This window comes from Phaseolus vulgaris, chromosome 2 (assembly GCF_051622355.1).
Source record: "Phaseolus vulgaris cultivar YP4 chromosome 2, ASM5162235v1, whole genome shotgun sequence".
NCBI classification, from domain to species: Eukaryota; Viridiplantae; Streptophyta; class Magnoliopsida; order Fabales; family Fabaceae; genus Phaseolus; species Phaseolus vulgaris.
In genome coordinates this window covers 42,238,199-42,255,080 of record NC_143499.1, presented here as the reverse complement: position 1 = coordinate 42,255,080, position 16,882 = coordinate 42,238,199, and the positions used below count along the sequence as shown (strand labels likewise).

The following is a 16,882-nucleotide window of genomic DNA, read 5'->3' as shown; positions in this document are numbered from 1 at the left end:
CTATTTTAATTAAAACTGTTTTTGATAAAATGGTTATTGTAAATATGACATTGATGATTTAAGTATATAATTATATATGCAATTGTCTTTATTGAAAAAAGATTAATCATTTTCATTTAGTATTTTACCATATAGATGATATAATCATCATTGAATAGACTCAATTTGACAAAAAAAATCAAATAAGAAAACGTAATAGTTTTATTTGACGTAATATAATATATTAATATTATTATATTTTGTCAATAAGAAAACTATTAACTCACGAGGATGAGTTTGAAATTGTAGTAAAATAAAAATCACCAACAGGACACAGATAACGTGTGTTTGGGTGATTCTTTTGCAAAAACTTGTGCTGTTCGAGTTGAAAAGTACTCTCTGCGTGAAGGGTTGTGGAAAGAAATCAAATTTTATGACAATGAATCTGTAACTGTGAATGGGTGTTTGTTTTGGACTGATAACAGTGTGACAGGGAAACTTTCTTTTGGGTGGCTATGGAGGTAAGTGACAAGAAGAGTTATGAAATGATCATTCATGTACTTAGAAAGATTGGGTTGTCCCCTTTGGTTACTGGTCATGCTGAAGTTTATAAGAAACTTGCAGTGTACACGGATTCAGTTGCAGTGATTATTTGCTTCGAAACTATAAATATGACACAGTGCTAAGATTTGTGGGTTTTGTATGGTAGTACGAAGGTGTGGAGTGTTGGTGTAGAATGCACATAATAGGAATGTTATCGAGATTGGAGCGTCCAGTGGGTATTTTGAAAAATGAGATTCTGATGTCAACAGATAAAGTGATACATAGTGTTAGTGGAAACCATAGTTTTTCTTCCTGAAAAATGTGGTTGTGGAGGAAGATGATTCACTTGAAACTGACGGATTCACATTACTTACTTTGTTCATAAGCAACATTAGCAAATTAAGCATTGAAGATTGTGGGGGCTATTGAATATGTTTTTTTTATCTTAAGCTTTTATGCATTGAACTTGTTAAGGTAATTGTATAGTTTAAGGTTCCCTGTATTTGATGTGTACTTTTCTGATTTAGTGGGATGCTCTGCATGGTTCCTCAGTCGTGCCTTGCCTGCTTTATGAAATTGTTTTATGTTTAGTTGTTGAAGGCTTGATTACAGATTTGCAAATTCATCATATTAACTGTGAAAGAGAAGCCTTTGTTTTTTGGGCCATTTGCATTGTATCAGATTTGCTTGTTAGACAAGGAAAGTTAAGGTTTGGAGTAAAATTTTCCACAAATTTTGTCCACGAATATTTCAGGACTGCAATACATTGGGACATAGAATTCGCTTCATGCGACCAAATCTGATACATCGAATATATATATATATATATATATATATATATATATATATATGTAGTATCTCATTCAAAAAGTTACATAAATCAATATATTGGGACCTAGAATCATTGTGTTTTAATGAATCAAACAGTAAAATCTATCCTTTTCAGAAAAACGGAATGAGACATTAGTAGACAATAAAAAGTCAACTTTTTAATTTGGATTTTGAGAATAATAATTGCAAATTCATTATTATGATTTATGAATTTTCATTTATATAATCGATATATGTTGTATCTGATACATGTAGTATATATGCATCATAGGTTTTACATTAACTTCTAGTGTTTCTATTTTGTGGGTAGGAGTATGTTTGCAAAGGTGCAGGAATATGAGAATGAGAGTTGCGGTTTCATTGTTGCGTGTGTGCCCTTTTATAAAAACAGAGATTTACGTGTGTATGATAGGAATATTTCCTAATAAGTCAAGAGGGAAAAACAGATTGAAATCTATATTTTCTCCTGACAAACATTGAGATGAGAGAAGTAGAAAATTTCGTCTTTAAGATACGTAGTTTGGGTAATTAGGTAATATTAAAAAATCTGTTACACTTTCAAGATACAAGTCCCTATGCAATCTAAGCACCAGGATAACATACATGGGTTTCTCACCATTTGCAAAATAACCAAGTTACACGGAACTCTTACCAATTTCACTAAATCTAGAATAATTTTTAGATAGACATTATTCATCACCAGGACTCAAATCATTATCTGGCAAATGATTTTAAGGTTGTCATCATAAAAACACAACTGTTTAACCATAAAAAAGGTTTTTGCAAAAGTCAGTAATGATTTGAGTGCCTAATGTATAATGTAATAATATATGTGCCTATATAAAAGTTTCTCCTAAATCTATCCACCACAGCGAAATTGATATGTTCACGCTGTCCTAGAGAACCATGTTGACCATGGATGGCGATGGCCAAGGTATGATCCATGTATGTATGTGAAAGCCAATCATGCTAAGAGCCAGAAATTTCTGTGAGTTTTTGAATTGAGAACATAACCTCCATTTTGGCCTTTTCTCTGTACACTAACACAGGTGCAGGAGCTGTTTTGAATCAAATACTCTGCTGTGTCTATGGCTTTCATCCCTTTCATAGATCCTCCTACAGGTCGCTTATATCTGTTTCTATGCAACAAAACTCATTAGCAACATGGTTATAACTTCACCATCACATACATAAACATTGAATAACAGTATAAAGAATATTTAGGCAGGTATTAAATCCGAGCTAAATTCTATTCAAAGTATTCAAAGAAAAAGAATTTCAGAAGCTACAAATAATATGGTTGTCTTTCTCTTCCTGGAGACAGAAGAATTTAAGAAAGTACAAAAAGTGTCTCACACGCAAACATCAATAACATGCAAAGTTAGATAGAGAAACAAGAACAATTATCAAGCAGTTCAATATCACTATTTTTTCAATGTCAATGTCTAGAAAACTTATATTTCATATCCAAATCAACAAGACAACCATATCTAGATAAATATATTTAAAATTTACAAATTAGGAAACAAAATTAATAACACTTAATTATATGAAAATTAGGAAATCTATACCACCTGCAAATTTCGCAGTAAAACCTGGAATCAGATGTCACAGATGTTGTTTTTCAATCAAAATTGAAGGTTCATCTCAGTAATAAGCGCTGTATCTAAATTTAAATTTTATCGTAAGATTAAAGGATAGGTAATTGGAATGAGAATAGCATGTTATACGAACCCTAATAATGCAGAAGAAATACTGCGTTTCTGGCCTATAACTATGACATCGACCCCATAGGTTTTGCTGAGGGAAAGAATGGTGGTGGCCCTGTCTTTTCCATCCATCTCAACTATCATCGCACGCACTTTCATCTTTGGCTGAGAAGCCCTGCAAATGTGTTTCATCTCCTCCAGAAAATCAACCCCTTCTCCCTCGGCCGCGGCGGCGGCGCCGCCTCCTCCGCCAAATTCAAGGGTTGCAGTGGTGGAGCTTCCCAACGAAGGCATCTTGAGGAACGTGGAAATAGTGTTGCGCCAGGAGCTAGGGTTCTCAACATGCAGCAGAATCAACTCGTCTTGGTCGATGACCGCATGCGACAGGGCGTACTGTAACGCTCCCGCTGACTCCCGTGTGGGGTCGGCCACTACCATGACCTTCCTGGCCTCCGCGCTGGCGTTCCGGTTACTCGCCATGCCTTGCGCCATGCCTCAGGTCGCCGTCGACGCCGCGAGGCGAAACTCCGAGAGCGGTGAAGAGAAGAAAAATGGAGATCGAAGTGAAATGTGATGAAAATAGCGATGGTTGATAATATGAGAGGCTCATCGTTTTTGTGATGGCAGCGAGTACACGGGAACAGCTATCATCCTTCTCATCTTTCTTCTCTCCTCCTATCTTTAGCATCTCTTCTCTCTCCTTCTGACTCGCTCAAATCCTTTTCTTTTTAATGTTCTTTTATTTATTATTTCCTTCTTCTATTATATTATAACAATCTGCTGCAATAACTTTAAGTTTAGTATAAAATCTCTTTTTTAATGTGATTTTTACAAAAATATTAGAGTGGTTATATAGTTACACAATGTTTATTATTAAACATATTGTTTCGTGTTTCTGAAAACAGTTTTTTTATCAACTTAATTTTGCCAAGTTACTCCACACAAATTATCAAAATAAGTTATTTTTATTTTTTAAGAAAATTGAAACAAATATCTAAAAAAGTTATTATTGGTTGAGTAGTTTCGAAAATATTGAACTTTGTCAACTGCAACAAAAGATACATCTTTTCTAATATTAGGTAAGTTTATTCGTACTTTTTTTATAAAATAAGTATATTTTTTTCATGTGTTGGTATAATTTACTTATTTTAGAAATAAATAATTTTTACATTTTTTAATAATTAAATAGTATATATTTAAAATAAAATTTTATTTTAAAATACTAAACTGATTCATTACCTAATTAGAGTGAGAGCAATGTACGTTGATCATATTCTCTGGAGTTTTTTCTCTTGAATTATGAGTCACATGAAACTTCAATTTATGATTATCTTTTTGGTTGAGAGTGAGACTTTACTTTAATTTGTTAGAACGATGGCATCTTTATTGTTTTAACAGGGTGAGGTATCATCGGTTAGGAGTGGTACAAAATGAAAAACCTTAAATCATAGTTTTAATAATTGAATTTGATACAAACGGCAACAACGTGAATGAAATCCAAATAGAAAGTTGAATCATGCTGGGGAATGGAGAAGAAATTAGTAAATAAAAAATGTTATTTTTTTATCAACGAAGAATAAATTAAAACTAAAACATTTCAGGATAACAAAAATACAATCATAGCATCTAACAGCATTGCAAGTTTCCACCTAATACATAACCAAATGGGCTTACTACCCCAAAGTAGATCAATTTTTTAAAATCTATATAAATTCTCTTCAATACTAAACCCCTTTGGCACTCTTAATAGTATAATTCCTACCTCAACCGCATAAGAGGAGTGCTTTGCCTAACCGAATGCATTTTTCTTCTTTAAAATCTGTTCCTTGCTATTGTTGTTTCTTTTTATTGCTCCTTCCATCTTGCTTCTCGAGCCCATCCTTCCAAACCTTCACAACCCGCACTTACGAAATACCCTTCCTAGTCTTTAGCTAAGATAGTGACATTCTGCTGTGACTAGAGAATACAACAAAGCAAACCAGATAATTCAGGTAAAGTACAAACCATAGGCCTGCCACGTGTTCCTTCATTCTCTGCAGCACAACCAGAACTGTCACCTGCTTGACCTGCTTCTTAAACATAGACATACTCCTTCCAACTCTGCTGCTCAACCTGAACCGTCATTTTGTTCTATAATGCTCAACGGGACATAAACTCCCATCCAAGTCTTACAAACCATATCTATCTGTTACACAAAGACCTTTCCTAGCCTGTGACTAAGCTAGTAGCATTTCTGTGTGGTTGAAAAAGCACAGAAAAATCATAATATCCCATACCCAACCTATTACATATACATTCAAAAGCGCATTGCACAACCAAAACAGAACCAGATCTTCCTATTACAGTGAAAACACTGGTTCTATACCACACACAACCCCTCCCAATTCTTCGTGTAAAGTAGATTCCAATTCGAAGCCAGGACGTCTCCACCTTAATTTTCACACCCACACCGAATCAACCCAGATACCAACCTCTCCCACCTTAAATCCTTGGTCTAGTGACAGAGAATATAACCTAGGGTAGACTGCCTTTAAGTTGGTATTATTAGCCCAAGAGTCCTCCAACAATCTCACTTTGTCCCCAGCCCCAATCTTCCACCCATCTACTTTATTTTGCTATACCATAAATTTAAAAATACGATCTCCTTTAATGTCAAATAACAAGTCCCAAAAATATAAAACAGTATTAATTACTATTTTAGTAATCATATCATTTCATTCACTTAAATTGTTAAAAAATAAGAGAAAAGTAAATAATTATTAAAAATAAATTGTATAATTAAAAAGAAGATAATTATAATAATACTTTATAATTGAAAAGGAAGAAAGGGGGGAGTATAAAAGAAGGAAACTTACTTTCCACTATAGATAGGATAGGCAGAAAAGCGAAGAATGTTGGAAAAAAGGGTACAGGAAATTAGCACACTTAATTAAAAGCTAAGTTAAAGATGAGGAGCATAATTATATGATATAGAATACAACTTCTGGTCTCTTCTCTTGGGACCAAACAATGCTACATTTTAATGCCTGTGACCGGTCACTTTCAAACTCACATCAAGACCCTTAATAAAAACCGGGAGGTGAATAGGAGGAAGGAGGGATTAGTAGCTGTTTTGCCATATTTGTGGGGTCTGCTTGGGTGGTTGGCTTTGAGAACCACCAAGTGTTGCTTCCCTGGGATTCTGCTGCGGGTGTTCCAGAGATACCCCACTCTGAGAGTGATAGAAATTAGGGTAACCAAGGGATCCAAAATGCTGAGAAGGCTGTTGTGGACTTTGCCGAAATCCCCCTGCTTGTTGATTCTGTCCCTGGAAGCTGTAGTACGTGCTGGGAGGAACTGCAGACATTGTTCGAGAGCTAGGTCCATGAACCCACATGGGAGAATTCTCATTCTGACAACCAAACACAAAATCAGCACGTCCCTTCTTTAATATAACCAACCACAAATATTAACCATTTGGGTTGGGACATATCTAAACCTGGTAATTTATATATTTTTTTAAAAGGACCGTGGTTTTTCACAACCATAATACTACCTCCGTTCCACAATAACTGTATTTTAAGGTTATTGCATGCGCATTAAGAACAATAAATATACTACTTTTTGAAACAATTTCACTGAAATAGCCTTACTCTCCACATAAATACGTTACTCTGAATAAGAAAGAGAAAATAAATGATTTGAGGGCATATTAGCAGGATAAAAAAATTAATGTTTCATTAGAAGGTGAGAACATCAATCATTTTGGATCTTCTTATATGACTAAGACTGCAATTATTTTGGAACAGAGATAGTTTAAAAATTAAAAATAACTCCAGTTTTTAAAGGTTGAAATGTTGACACTTAATAGGCTCAACTCCCAAGACATTGTACGTGGAAACAAAAGCAGTTAAATGAAGATCTTTACCTGCTGTAGTGAGATCATATGATTGTTGTCCTTGTACTGAGAGTTTATAACATCATCATATCCAATGGTTGTACTAGTAGGCGCAGCAGGTGGATTCAATGGATAGTTTCCTCCAGGAATGCTGGTGGAACTTCCAAAACCATATCCAGATGCAACAGCAGCAGACTGAGGTAAGCTACTGACAGAAATGCTATTTTTATATTGTGGAAGCATGGCAGCCAAAGATTGGTGGTATGTGTTATTGCCAGCAAAAGCCTGCTGAAATGCTGATGGCATGTAGGTATAACTCTGAGGCAAGAATGGATAGCTTATCATATTAGCAAAATGTCCCAGGGGAAGAGTAGGCTGGGAATAGGGATGCAGAGCAAGGTGTTGTTGTTGGGGAACTGCAGCTCCAGTGGCAACATTAGCTCCAGGTAGAGCTTGTGGATTAGGTTGAGGCGTTGAAATGTTATTAGCCCTCAGAGCCTACAAGTTGACAAATAATATTAATGACACTGAATACCATCTTTTCCCTCGTAATAAACAAAAACTATAAAATCAATATACAAGTACGGATAAAAATGTCAAACTCCAAATCAACTGTTTGCAAACAATGTCAATATAAATTGCACCCATAACCTGGGATTATTTTAGATTCAATATGATAAAATGCATGTCCGCTTTCACACATGTAAGGCACAAATACTTGTGTGAAATCCATATTCAATATTAATACTTGCACAAATACTTGTGTGAAATCCATATTCAATATTAATACTTGCACAAATACATCCATATTTGTGGTTTTAGACTATAGTCCGTTCTCTAATATCCAGCAACCACATAGTACTAGCCAACCTCAAGTATTACACTTCACACGGACTGGGCAGTGAGAAAAACCGTCAACTAGGGTTGGAAAAGGATAATCAACACCTTGATAATTTTAATTTTATATTTGTACATATATAAACATATTTTATTTAATATATATTGTTATATTGTCTCACCAACATCTTCATTTTTTAAAATCATAGTATTTCAGTGCTTTTGCACAATATAGACACATAACAATGTCATCCATATTTTATCCGCCCCAATTTTTATGGGAATACCAAACTGAATAGTAACACAATGAATGGACATAGAATCACTCAAGATTTATCACCGGTAGATTGCAGAGCAGAGTACAGAAATATTCAAAGATTAAATCAAACACAATACAGACACAGGATACCATCGATGCAGGCACCTAGGCATAAAAATCCAAATGCCTCTTCTCATTCAATATATGCTCTTAAGTTGCTAATTAAGTAATTAACATAAACATCGTAAGTAGAAAACAGCGACTAGACAAATATTAGCTCATGTGAAGACACTATTAAGTAGCCCAAACCAACACTTCCCTAGTGCTATTATGTATCAGAATATCAGTATATAACTGCAGCCCACAAATATAATGAACATGCAAATACCATTACATATTCTCTTTGACTAAGAATAATCAACCTGTCTCAAATGCTATAGAAAAACTAAGATAAGCTAGAGTAGAAGTTCACCTCTGACATGGTTATACTGGGACCACCAATTGAAGAAGCAATGTTGCTATATTTCGCAGGCAATGATTGTGTTGCAGGGAAGGGTGAGTATGGGATATCCTCCCTTGCTGTTTGAACAGTTGAAGCCAACAGAGCACTGGGCAAAGAATTGGTATAAGCCTGCCAAGAAACAGCACTATAAGTTTAGTGCAAGTAGCAAAATAGCTAGATAATATTGAAACAAGATAAAAGAAACTACAGTAATACAAGTTATTACTAGATATGACAGTAAAGCAAAAAAATGGCCCTGCACAATATTATAAGTCACCAGTAATAAGTTGCCACACAAATTTGTCTAGTAAAGTCACTGAGAATTGAAATTCACTCAGAACAAATACCTGTGATAGAAAAATCATACACCACCCCAGCAATACGGATGACATAACAAATGGGGGAATTTCTATCCTCAATTCTCAATTCGATCACAAAAATTGATTAAAATTGGTGACTCAAAGAGCACCTTTTACAGTAAACTACTCTACCACTAATTATTTTGTTTGAAGAGAATAAGCTAGATTTTTTTCTCAAGAAAATGAATAGCAGCACAGCACTGTACATCTCCTAGTTATAACATGATATTCGTTAGGACACTGAGCTTGGACCACAGCTCAACAACCCATCTAAATAGGAGAGTTAAATAGCAGGAAATGTTGCAGTTAATTAGAATATCTGAGTGCTACAATGGGCCTTCATGAGCATGAAGGGCGAAGCCAAGCTTTGGTTACAATCTTGGTGCCAAGAGAACCTTAACTTCTATGAGGATTCATTTTCCACGGCTATGATAAGAAAGTTAGGCTATGGCAGTTGGATTTTTGTGGGACTGACTTCCTTGGAATAGAAAGACCAACAAGATAAAATCACCATTGATTTCTTTGAACATTCAATTTAGAAGATCAAGAAGCAAGCTGAAATGTCCATGGAGAAGAAAGGGAAGTCACCAAATTTTGGACAAAATGATTAAGTGTGACAAAAAGTTGAAGTGCATGGTGACAAGACTGATTGCCGGCCCTCAAGGATTGTAGCCCCTTGTATCATCATCCAAATTTCCCGATTCAAGTTTGAACACCAATAACAGAGATAATGCTAAAAACCCATGAGGCTGAGAATGTCTCATTACCAGCAAAGACAACCATTGTCAGCCAGGGGTGGATGCATCTCTCTTGAGTAATTATGCTCAGCCTATTACCAATCCACCACCACCCTCAAAGCCACACTATGTGTGGGCCCTTATTGATTGGGTTGCTATGTCTGCGCAGCCAGAAGATATGTAGAAGCTACATGCTTCACACAGAACAACCAGTTCAAGAAGGGGAGGAGGTCTAAGGAAGCATTGAATGGGAACTCTACAAAATAGATTTATTTTCTGAGCTAATGGACCAAGCACAATCAGACTTTAGTGAACAGATGAATATAGGGAAGTTTGACAAAGCATCTCGGTTTTGAATATAATTCGCTAAATCCCATCCAAAGTAACAAAAGGAATAAAAGTAAAATCTAATTATTTCAGCAGCTACACATTTTGGGCTTAATGAACCAAGCCGAAGTAAAATCAGAGAAGCGAGTCAGAACTTTGGGGCACAAACCCCTGTTCTTGAACACACTTAATGGATCTTCACTTTTATCCAACACAAGAGTGGTATTAGATGCATTTAAAGCCAGTATGTAGTACTGATTTAAGCTTATCCGGTTTGAAATGGCAGAGATGTTTTGCCATTGTCCCTGATGTCTTTCCGGTTATTGTAGCAGCTACTGTTTTGCTGAGCTGAGCTTTATGCTCAGCTTCTCTGGTGACATGCAATTGTCCTGGCTACAGCAGAAGTCAGACAGAGAGGCTAAAACCAAGGGGTACATTCCTGGAAGTGGATGTCAGACAGTTCAGTGCACTCTATGCTTCCTATGCAGGGAGTCCAGTTATTTATCGTCTCATAAAGCATGGCAACTTTTATGTCTCCAAGACAATCCAAGCGTGAAATGGTCCTTATTCTCACTGCCTACAAAAGCTTCCGACTCTGATTTTCTAGGAACACTATGCATAGTGCAGAGGTCGTTTAACAATTTTCCGAAAGTTATAACCAAGATGCACAATCCTGGCAGTGGTGCATGAGATGGTTCAGTGGCTCTCTATAAGGCATCGCAATTTTGATGTCTCCAAGACAATCCAAGTTATAGTCCTCATGATCACTGCCTATGAAAGCTTCCAATTGAGTTTCTAGCAACACCTATGTAAACTGTAGATATTGTTTAAATAATTTTTGCAAGTATCTTACTCCACATTGTTGCCTTTAAAGGAACAACATCCAGGTTGCATTGCAAGAAGAAGCACAAACGTCAAATCATCAGTCCATAGTTTTGAAGGATAGAGTTGTACCAGAAGTTTCCTTATCTCAGCCTCGGAAACAAGGCTGTTCATCTAGTGGCAGGTAGGATTATAACAATGACATTGGGCCTATGGCCCCCCAACAACTAATCTTAATAGGAGTTAAAGAGCTGCTGATGTGGCAGTTAGTTAGGATATGTGAGTGGTCATATGGAGAGGGGGTGCGTGTAATCATCATCCAGTATCTTTTCTGGTAGTCCTTAGGGACTGGGCAGACAGAGTTATCTCTTCTATCAGGAGCATTTGCTCTGGGATTACAGGGGTCTTTGCTGTAATATTTCTTATTTTTCCAATCAATAACATTGTTGTGAGGTTCTAATGAATCTAGTTCCTAACAATATCAAAATCACTTCAGAACTAACTCAACAAACAGACTCAGAAATGAAAATGTTACATATTGCAAATCAAAAGATCTAAGAAGTTTATGCATTACCATTACACTAGAGAAGGGAGACAGGTTCTGTATCTGTGAGCTTGTCTGTGAATGAGGGTATGTGACATCTGGTTGTTGGGCATTTTCGTATGCAAACTCGTGCTGGGAAGAAGGAAATGAATATTGATTTTCCTGAGAGGTTTCAGGGGCTTCAGATTTTAAAGCCTCCGATTGTGAAATGGAGGAATGCTCGTAAGTCCCAGCATCTACACCAGTTATGTGAGCTAAATTCCCATCCGAGGTAGAAGTAAGATGCTCATCCCCATAATAGTCAGGATTTCTGCAAGAAAAACAAAGCATACCTAAGTAAGATGCACATCCCCATAATGACCAGAATATTCAGAAAGTATACTAATATCTAAGCACATACCTGACATCTGAGGACCCAATTGTTGAAGCATCAGCTGCTCCAGATGCATCCTCCAAGTTACTTTTCAAGGGTCTAGATTGATATGGGCCAGATCCAGAAAGGGAAGCATCATTAGCAGATCCAAAACTTCCAAAGCTCAGATTCAAGCATTCAGGGGTATGGAGTTGTAAATGATTTGGAATTACTACAGAAGAATTTTCCCCTTCTTGTTCTGTCCCCTGATCATTTGTGTGTAAATTTAGCTGCTCTAAATTTGCAGCAACTGATGAAACACCTTCAACTGAAAGAAAGATGTTACAAAATCATGACTTAAATGAAGGGACGTGTTTGATATGATCGTGAACTTCAAACAATATTATTATAACAATCTAAACCATTAGAGATCATACACAGGCAGGCATATGACTATACTAGAATTACAATAACTCCTTTTAAACCAGTCATTAGTATAAAGGATGACAAAGAAAACATAATAATAACAATAACCAACCCATTGGATTCACTAGTCAATACCACATTACAATCATATCAATTCTGGATTGTGGAAAATGACAGAAAGCCAATAATCCACAATACCATATAGAAGACATTGTCATGGACAAAAGCAGAATTCGCATAATAGTTTTAAAATAGGATACAAATCAATGAAAAATAAATATAAGGTTATGCTGTATGCCAAACAAAATTAACAAAGGTTAGATAATATGTCAAAAACCCAATCACTCATGAGAGATGACAAGAAGATAATAGGACACATGACACAACCAAGACACTGATAAGAAGACAGAATTGCAAATTTAAGAAATTCCCCAGTACAATACTGCTATGGCACCTATTTAACAACACTGATTACAATAATCTTTCTTTGTGCTGGTGACTTTGATAATGAACAAAAGAGATATAAACATGAAAAATGAGCAATTACAAAGCAACTTTATATGGAAATACTTGTACCAGCACTCTAATTACATGATGACAAGTAAGACTCGTTCTGTACAAACTTTTCAATAAGCAATAATAGGAGGACAAGACAAAAAATAAAATATATCAGACTTCTTCCACAAGTTAAAAATAACTTATGCACCTCATCTTGTTTAGAAGCTCTTTGATATAACTTCACTTTTCCAAATACTAAGGTGCACAATTTAATTCTAACGTGAGAAGCTCGATTTATTCTACTGCCTAAAATCTTCTAGAAGTGTTTATTATGAAGTCTATCCAGACCGAGTTTAATTTTTTTTATGAAAAGTACATGTTCAATATAAATAGAGATGCAAGACAAGAAACAAATAAGCATCATAGTCACCTTCATTATTTTCGAAAGGATGTCGATGAGGTTGGTAGGGATTCATGTCATTGTATAAGCTACCATCAAAAGCAGATGTACTTTCGGGATTCTCTTCAGATGTACTTTTAACAGATCCAGCGTTGTCTGGATTCTCAACAGGATCATCTTCAGCTACAAGTTCATTTACATGGGACTTCAGCTGCTGGTTAGCTTCGGCAGAGTTAGAAGAGTTTGTATGGTACTCAGAGGTTGGATGATCATCTACAACTGAGGATACACAAACAGCTGATCGGTGCTCAATAGATGGCCATTCATCATTCTGTTCAACATTGGAGTTAAAATCAAAGCCTTGATCATTGTTTGTCTCTGACACCTTAGAAGCATGACCTTGCAATGAATGCAAATTGTGCTGTGAAGTTGCTGGGGGTGCAAAAACATGCTGATGGTTACCACTGTGGAGAGAAGAGTTGGGCACAGATGCCTTTGTCTGTGGCCTACCCATCCTGACAATGTCAGCCATTGATACTTGACCTGGGCTAGCACCCCATGCAGATTGCAATCCACCATGTTGTGATGAAGAAAGCCCATCACAGACACCGACAGAATCACTGCAACAGTTTTCAACATTCATGAGACACTCCATCTTAGATTACATACTAAATCTGTGATCAGTACCCAATCACTTAAAGAATTTTTTTGCTTAGAAACATAAAAGAAAAGAAAAATGAGTAAACATTAACTTTGGCCCTCTCAAACCTATATGTGACATCATATTGGTTCTTAAATGATATATAATGCCAACAAATTCATCCTCCAAAGCCAATTTGATTACAAACATGTCAATTTCAAAGATAATTTGACGTTACATATATCATTAGAGGACAAATTTAAATTTAAAATATTTATTAAGTTATAAACAGAGGACATTGTAATAAATATATAAATATAGTACATTGTAATCAGTTTGGTGTCTTGCATATCTTCGGAAGACAAACATTGACGCTTACTTGCTTTGTTATAAAGTTCACACCATGAGATAAAGTACTCCAGAGAAAAAAGGCACAGAATGCATCAACTGTTTGAGGAAAGAATAAAATTGAATCTACAGAGCTTGCAAAAGTTGGATGCTTTAACAGCCAACTTGCTTTTTAGAAAAAACAGGAGGAACCATAACAAGCACCGCCTAGTACATGAATAGAAAATTTTCTTTTCATAATAACCAGACCAAACTCGCAAACAGATCATAACCAAAAGAATTCCTTAGTTCTACTCCAATAGTGAACAAAAATTGTTGAAGGAAAATATACCTGTAGGATGGTAGTTGCCTATTTGCATTATTGTCCAATGCGCTATGCGCAGAAAATGTAGAACCTCCATAAGTAGGCGTTCCATTTTCCTTTTTCAATACAGGTTTTCCCTGCAGAAGACCAGAATCTGACATCCAAACAAAGGTGATAACGATGACAACCACAACAACAATAAATCAACAACAACAGATACTAAAGAAAACCTGATAATGTACAAAGCAGTATAAGACTAAAAACGTCATTCAAAAAATAGCAACCAGCATCAGCTTACCACCACTACTACTGAATTGAGTAGCACCTCCACGCCCAACATAGCGGTCGGCACTAACCCTAGCGCCACCACCGCTGCCACGACTAGACGTATTGCTTAACCCTCGAGGCCTGGAATCCGTTGTGTCCTTAGTCTTAAAACAAAATACAGTAAAATTTTCATCGTCAGCACCAGAAGCAAATACATAAACAAAAGCATCAACTAACTCCTCATAACATACATCTACAAAAGAAAAACGAAAACAAACTGAAGTAACTGAAACACACCTCCTTTTTCTTCTCCCGCTTGCTCTTGACCTCATGAAAAGGATCTACGAAACGAAGTTACATAAGATTAGGCACGTTCGAAGAAAGGGAGAAACGAAAGGAGTGATTGAATTGAAAAACCCTAGTGCAGTTAGTGTTATACCTTGGGAAAGGAGGCGACTAACGGCTTCGTTAGGGTCCATGTTACAGTCTTTAAGCGTTGCGTAGATCTCGTGTTCGGGGATGTTGCTCACTATCTCCTTCAGGCTCTGAACCATCTTCCGACTGGCCGGAGGAATCCCTGCCTTGTGGCCCCCGCCGCCTTTGCCGCTCATCCTCCTCGCTCGCGCTCCGACCGATCTTCCACCGCCCCCGCCGCTCTCCTCGCTAGGGTTCCTCCGCGATGAAAATTATCTCTGCTCGCTGTTTCTCTCTCTCTCTCTTTCTCTCTCTCGATGATTTGCACCCGAACGGAAAGAGAACAATACCGAACTAAACCCTCCTTTTCACTCTTCTCAGTTTCCCTTTTCCCCACTTTTTCGGCAAATTACCATTAATCCATTTCTCAAAAACCTCGTGTTAAGTAAATCCGAGATTTGATTTTGCTTTTAACGAAGATTAATATTTTCAAACCTATTTTTAGAAAATAATCAGTATTTATTCGGAATAATAACTCCTTGTTTAGTCAGATTTTAATATATAGAACCTATACTTAAAATTTTAATATTAATAAATTATATACCAAAAATAGAATTTCTTTTTAAAAAAAGTACTGCAATTTCTTTTCACAAATTACAATTTTAAATAAAAAAAATTATATATGAACAATTTTATATGTAATTTATAACAAATATAAAATAATACAACTGTTTGTAACGATTTCATTTAAAATTATTTTTAAAGAGACATAAAAGTCTATATAATTTCTGTTTAATAAAATTGACAAATTTGTATATGAATACAAAATATAATTTTTTTAATATAAATTATATCTATGTAATACAACTTTTACTATAAAATCATCTGATTTGTAGTTTCAGTCGGATTTATGGTTGGAAGAGTAATAGAAACTTGATTTTAGAATTTTGTATAAAGTTGTGACACCTTAAAGTGTTTTTTTTTTAATTTATTTTTTATTAATAAAAAAAATTATAAAATTATGAATGACTTGTTTTTTTTTTACTGAAAATCATAATTTTTATTACACTGTTTTGGTGCAAAAATCCCAAAAAGATATTTATCTTTATTTTTTAAAATAAAGTACAGCAAGTAAAAATAGTACATATTTTAATATGAAAAAAGAGTTATTTTAATATTATTATTTAGAAGTAACATATTTAGAAAGCCTATAGTTGGAAAGCTTGGAGCATTTGGTTTAAAAGGTTACTACTATGTTATCTCTCTCTAGGGCAATCATTAATATGCTATTTTGGATCTTATGGATACAATCACTATTTTGTTTCTTTAAATAGTTACTATCTCCAAAAACTAAGATACAACTATCAAACTCAAATTACCATAATCATACATTTTAACCATTAAACAGAAACCATAACTCAATATTTAGGCAAAAGAAAATCGGTTCAAACATCTAAAATGTTAGAAGCAGACAAAACAAAGCTTGATCACCATAAAAGCAGAAACAGCAAAAACTAACCATGAAAGGTAGAAGAATAGCCACTTAAAGATAGAAGCAACGGTGTAGAAGCTCACACATTCAACCATGAACAAAAAGTTTATGTAACAAAAACATCTGAAATTAATCTATCTTTTCAAATAAAACTATAATTCAAATTTAGAAATTAGTTTAATTTAAAATTCATTTTTATTATCTGATCACGGTATGTGTTAATTATTAATTTTTTTCAATTATTAATTATTAGTGTTTATTAAGTTTTACTTTTTTTTATATTTATTAAGTTTTTGTTTCTGTCACGTATATTTGCAAAAGTAACCTTGATTGTGGAGAAAAATGTTTATTTTATATTTCTTGTATATTAAGATTCATCAAAATATGTTACTTGAGACGAAATATATATAATAAT

General features: G+C 35.2%; 2 protein-coding genes and 1 pseudogene across 2 annotated transcripts; 1 reads left to right on the top strand and 2 right to left on the bottom strand.

The window, feature by feature from the left end:
* Positions 1 to 29: 29 nt before the first annotated feature.
* LOC150029171 (uncharacterized) lies at positions 30 to 949 on the top strand (annotated as a pseudogene).
* A 923-nt stretch (positions 950 to 1,872) lies between these two features.
* On the bottom strand, positions 1,873 to 3,837 carry LOC137812207 (Adenine nucleotide alpha hydrolases-like superfamily protein). The gene is made up of 2 exons (XM_068614123.2): positions 3,088 to 3,837; positions 1,873 to 2,486 (listed from the first exon to the last, which is right to left on the bottom strand). The coding sequence occupies exons 1-2, from the start codon at positions 3,552 to 3,554 to the stop codon at positions 2,318 to 2,320; spliced, it is 636 nt and encodes a 211-aa protein (XP_068470224.1). The 5' UTR covers positions 3,555 to 3,837; the 3' UTR covers positions 1,873 to 2,317.
* Positions 3,838 to 5,899: 2,062 nt separating this feature from the next.
* Positions 5,900 to 15,489, bottom strand: LOC137812210 (uncharacterized). Its single transcript, XM_068614127.1, has 10 exons — positions 15,001 to 15,489; positions 14,859 to 14,902; positions 14,593 to 14,725; positions 14,322 to 14,448; positions 13,033 to 13,622; positions 11,727 to 12,006; positions 11,357 to 11,636; positions 8,508 to 8,666; positions 6,970 to 7,437; positions 5,900 to 6,453 (listed from the first exon to the last, which is right to left on the bottom strand). The coding sequence occupies exons 1-10, from the start codon at positions 15,170 to 15,172 to the stop codon at positions 6,163 to 6,165; spliced, it is 2,544 nt and encodes an 847-aa protein (XP_068470228.1). The 5' UTR covers positions 15,173 to 15,489; the 3' UTR covers positions 5,900 to 6,162.
* Between the last annotated feature and the right edge of the window lie 1,393 nt (positions 15,490 to 16,882).

Excerpts from the sequence above, each read along its gene's own strand:
- LOC137812207 (XM_068614123.2), bottom strand. The coding sequence starts at position 3,554 with ATGGCGCAAGGCATGGCGAGTAACCGGAACGCCAGCGCGGAGGCCAGG. Across the intron at positions 2,487-3,087 it reads ATTTCTTCTGCATTATTAGG|ATATAAGCGACCTGTAGGAG; the intron begins GTTCGTATAACA and ends GCATAGAAACAG.
- LOC137812210 (XM_068614127.1), bottom strand. The coding sequence starts at position 15,172 with ATGAGCGGCAAAGGCGGCGGGGGCCACAAGGCAGGGATTCCTCCGGCC. Across the intron at positions 11,637-11,726 it reads ATTGGGTCCTCAGATGTCAG|AAATCCTGACTATTATGGGG; the intron begins GTATGTGCTTAG and ends TTTTTCTTGCAG. Across the intron at positions 7,438-8,507 it reads CCAGTATAACCATGTCAGAG|GCTCTGAGGGCTAATAACAT; the intron begins GTGAACTTCTAC and ends GTCAACTTGTAG.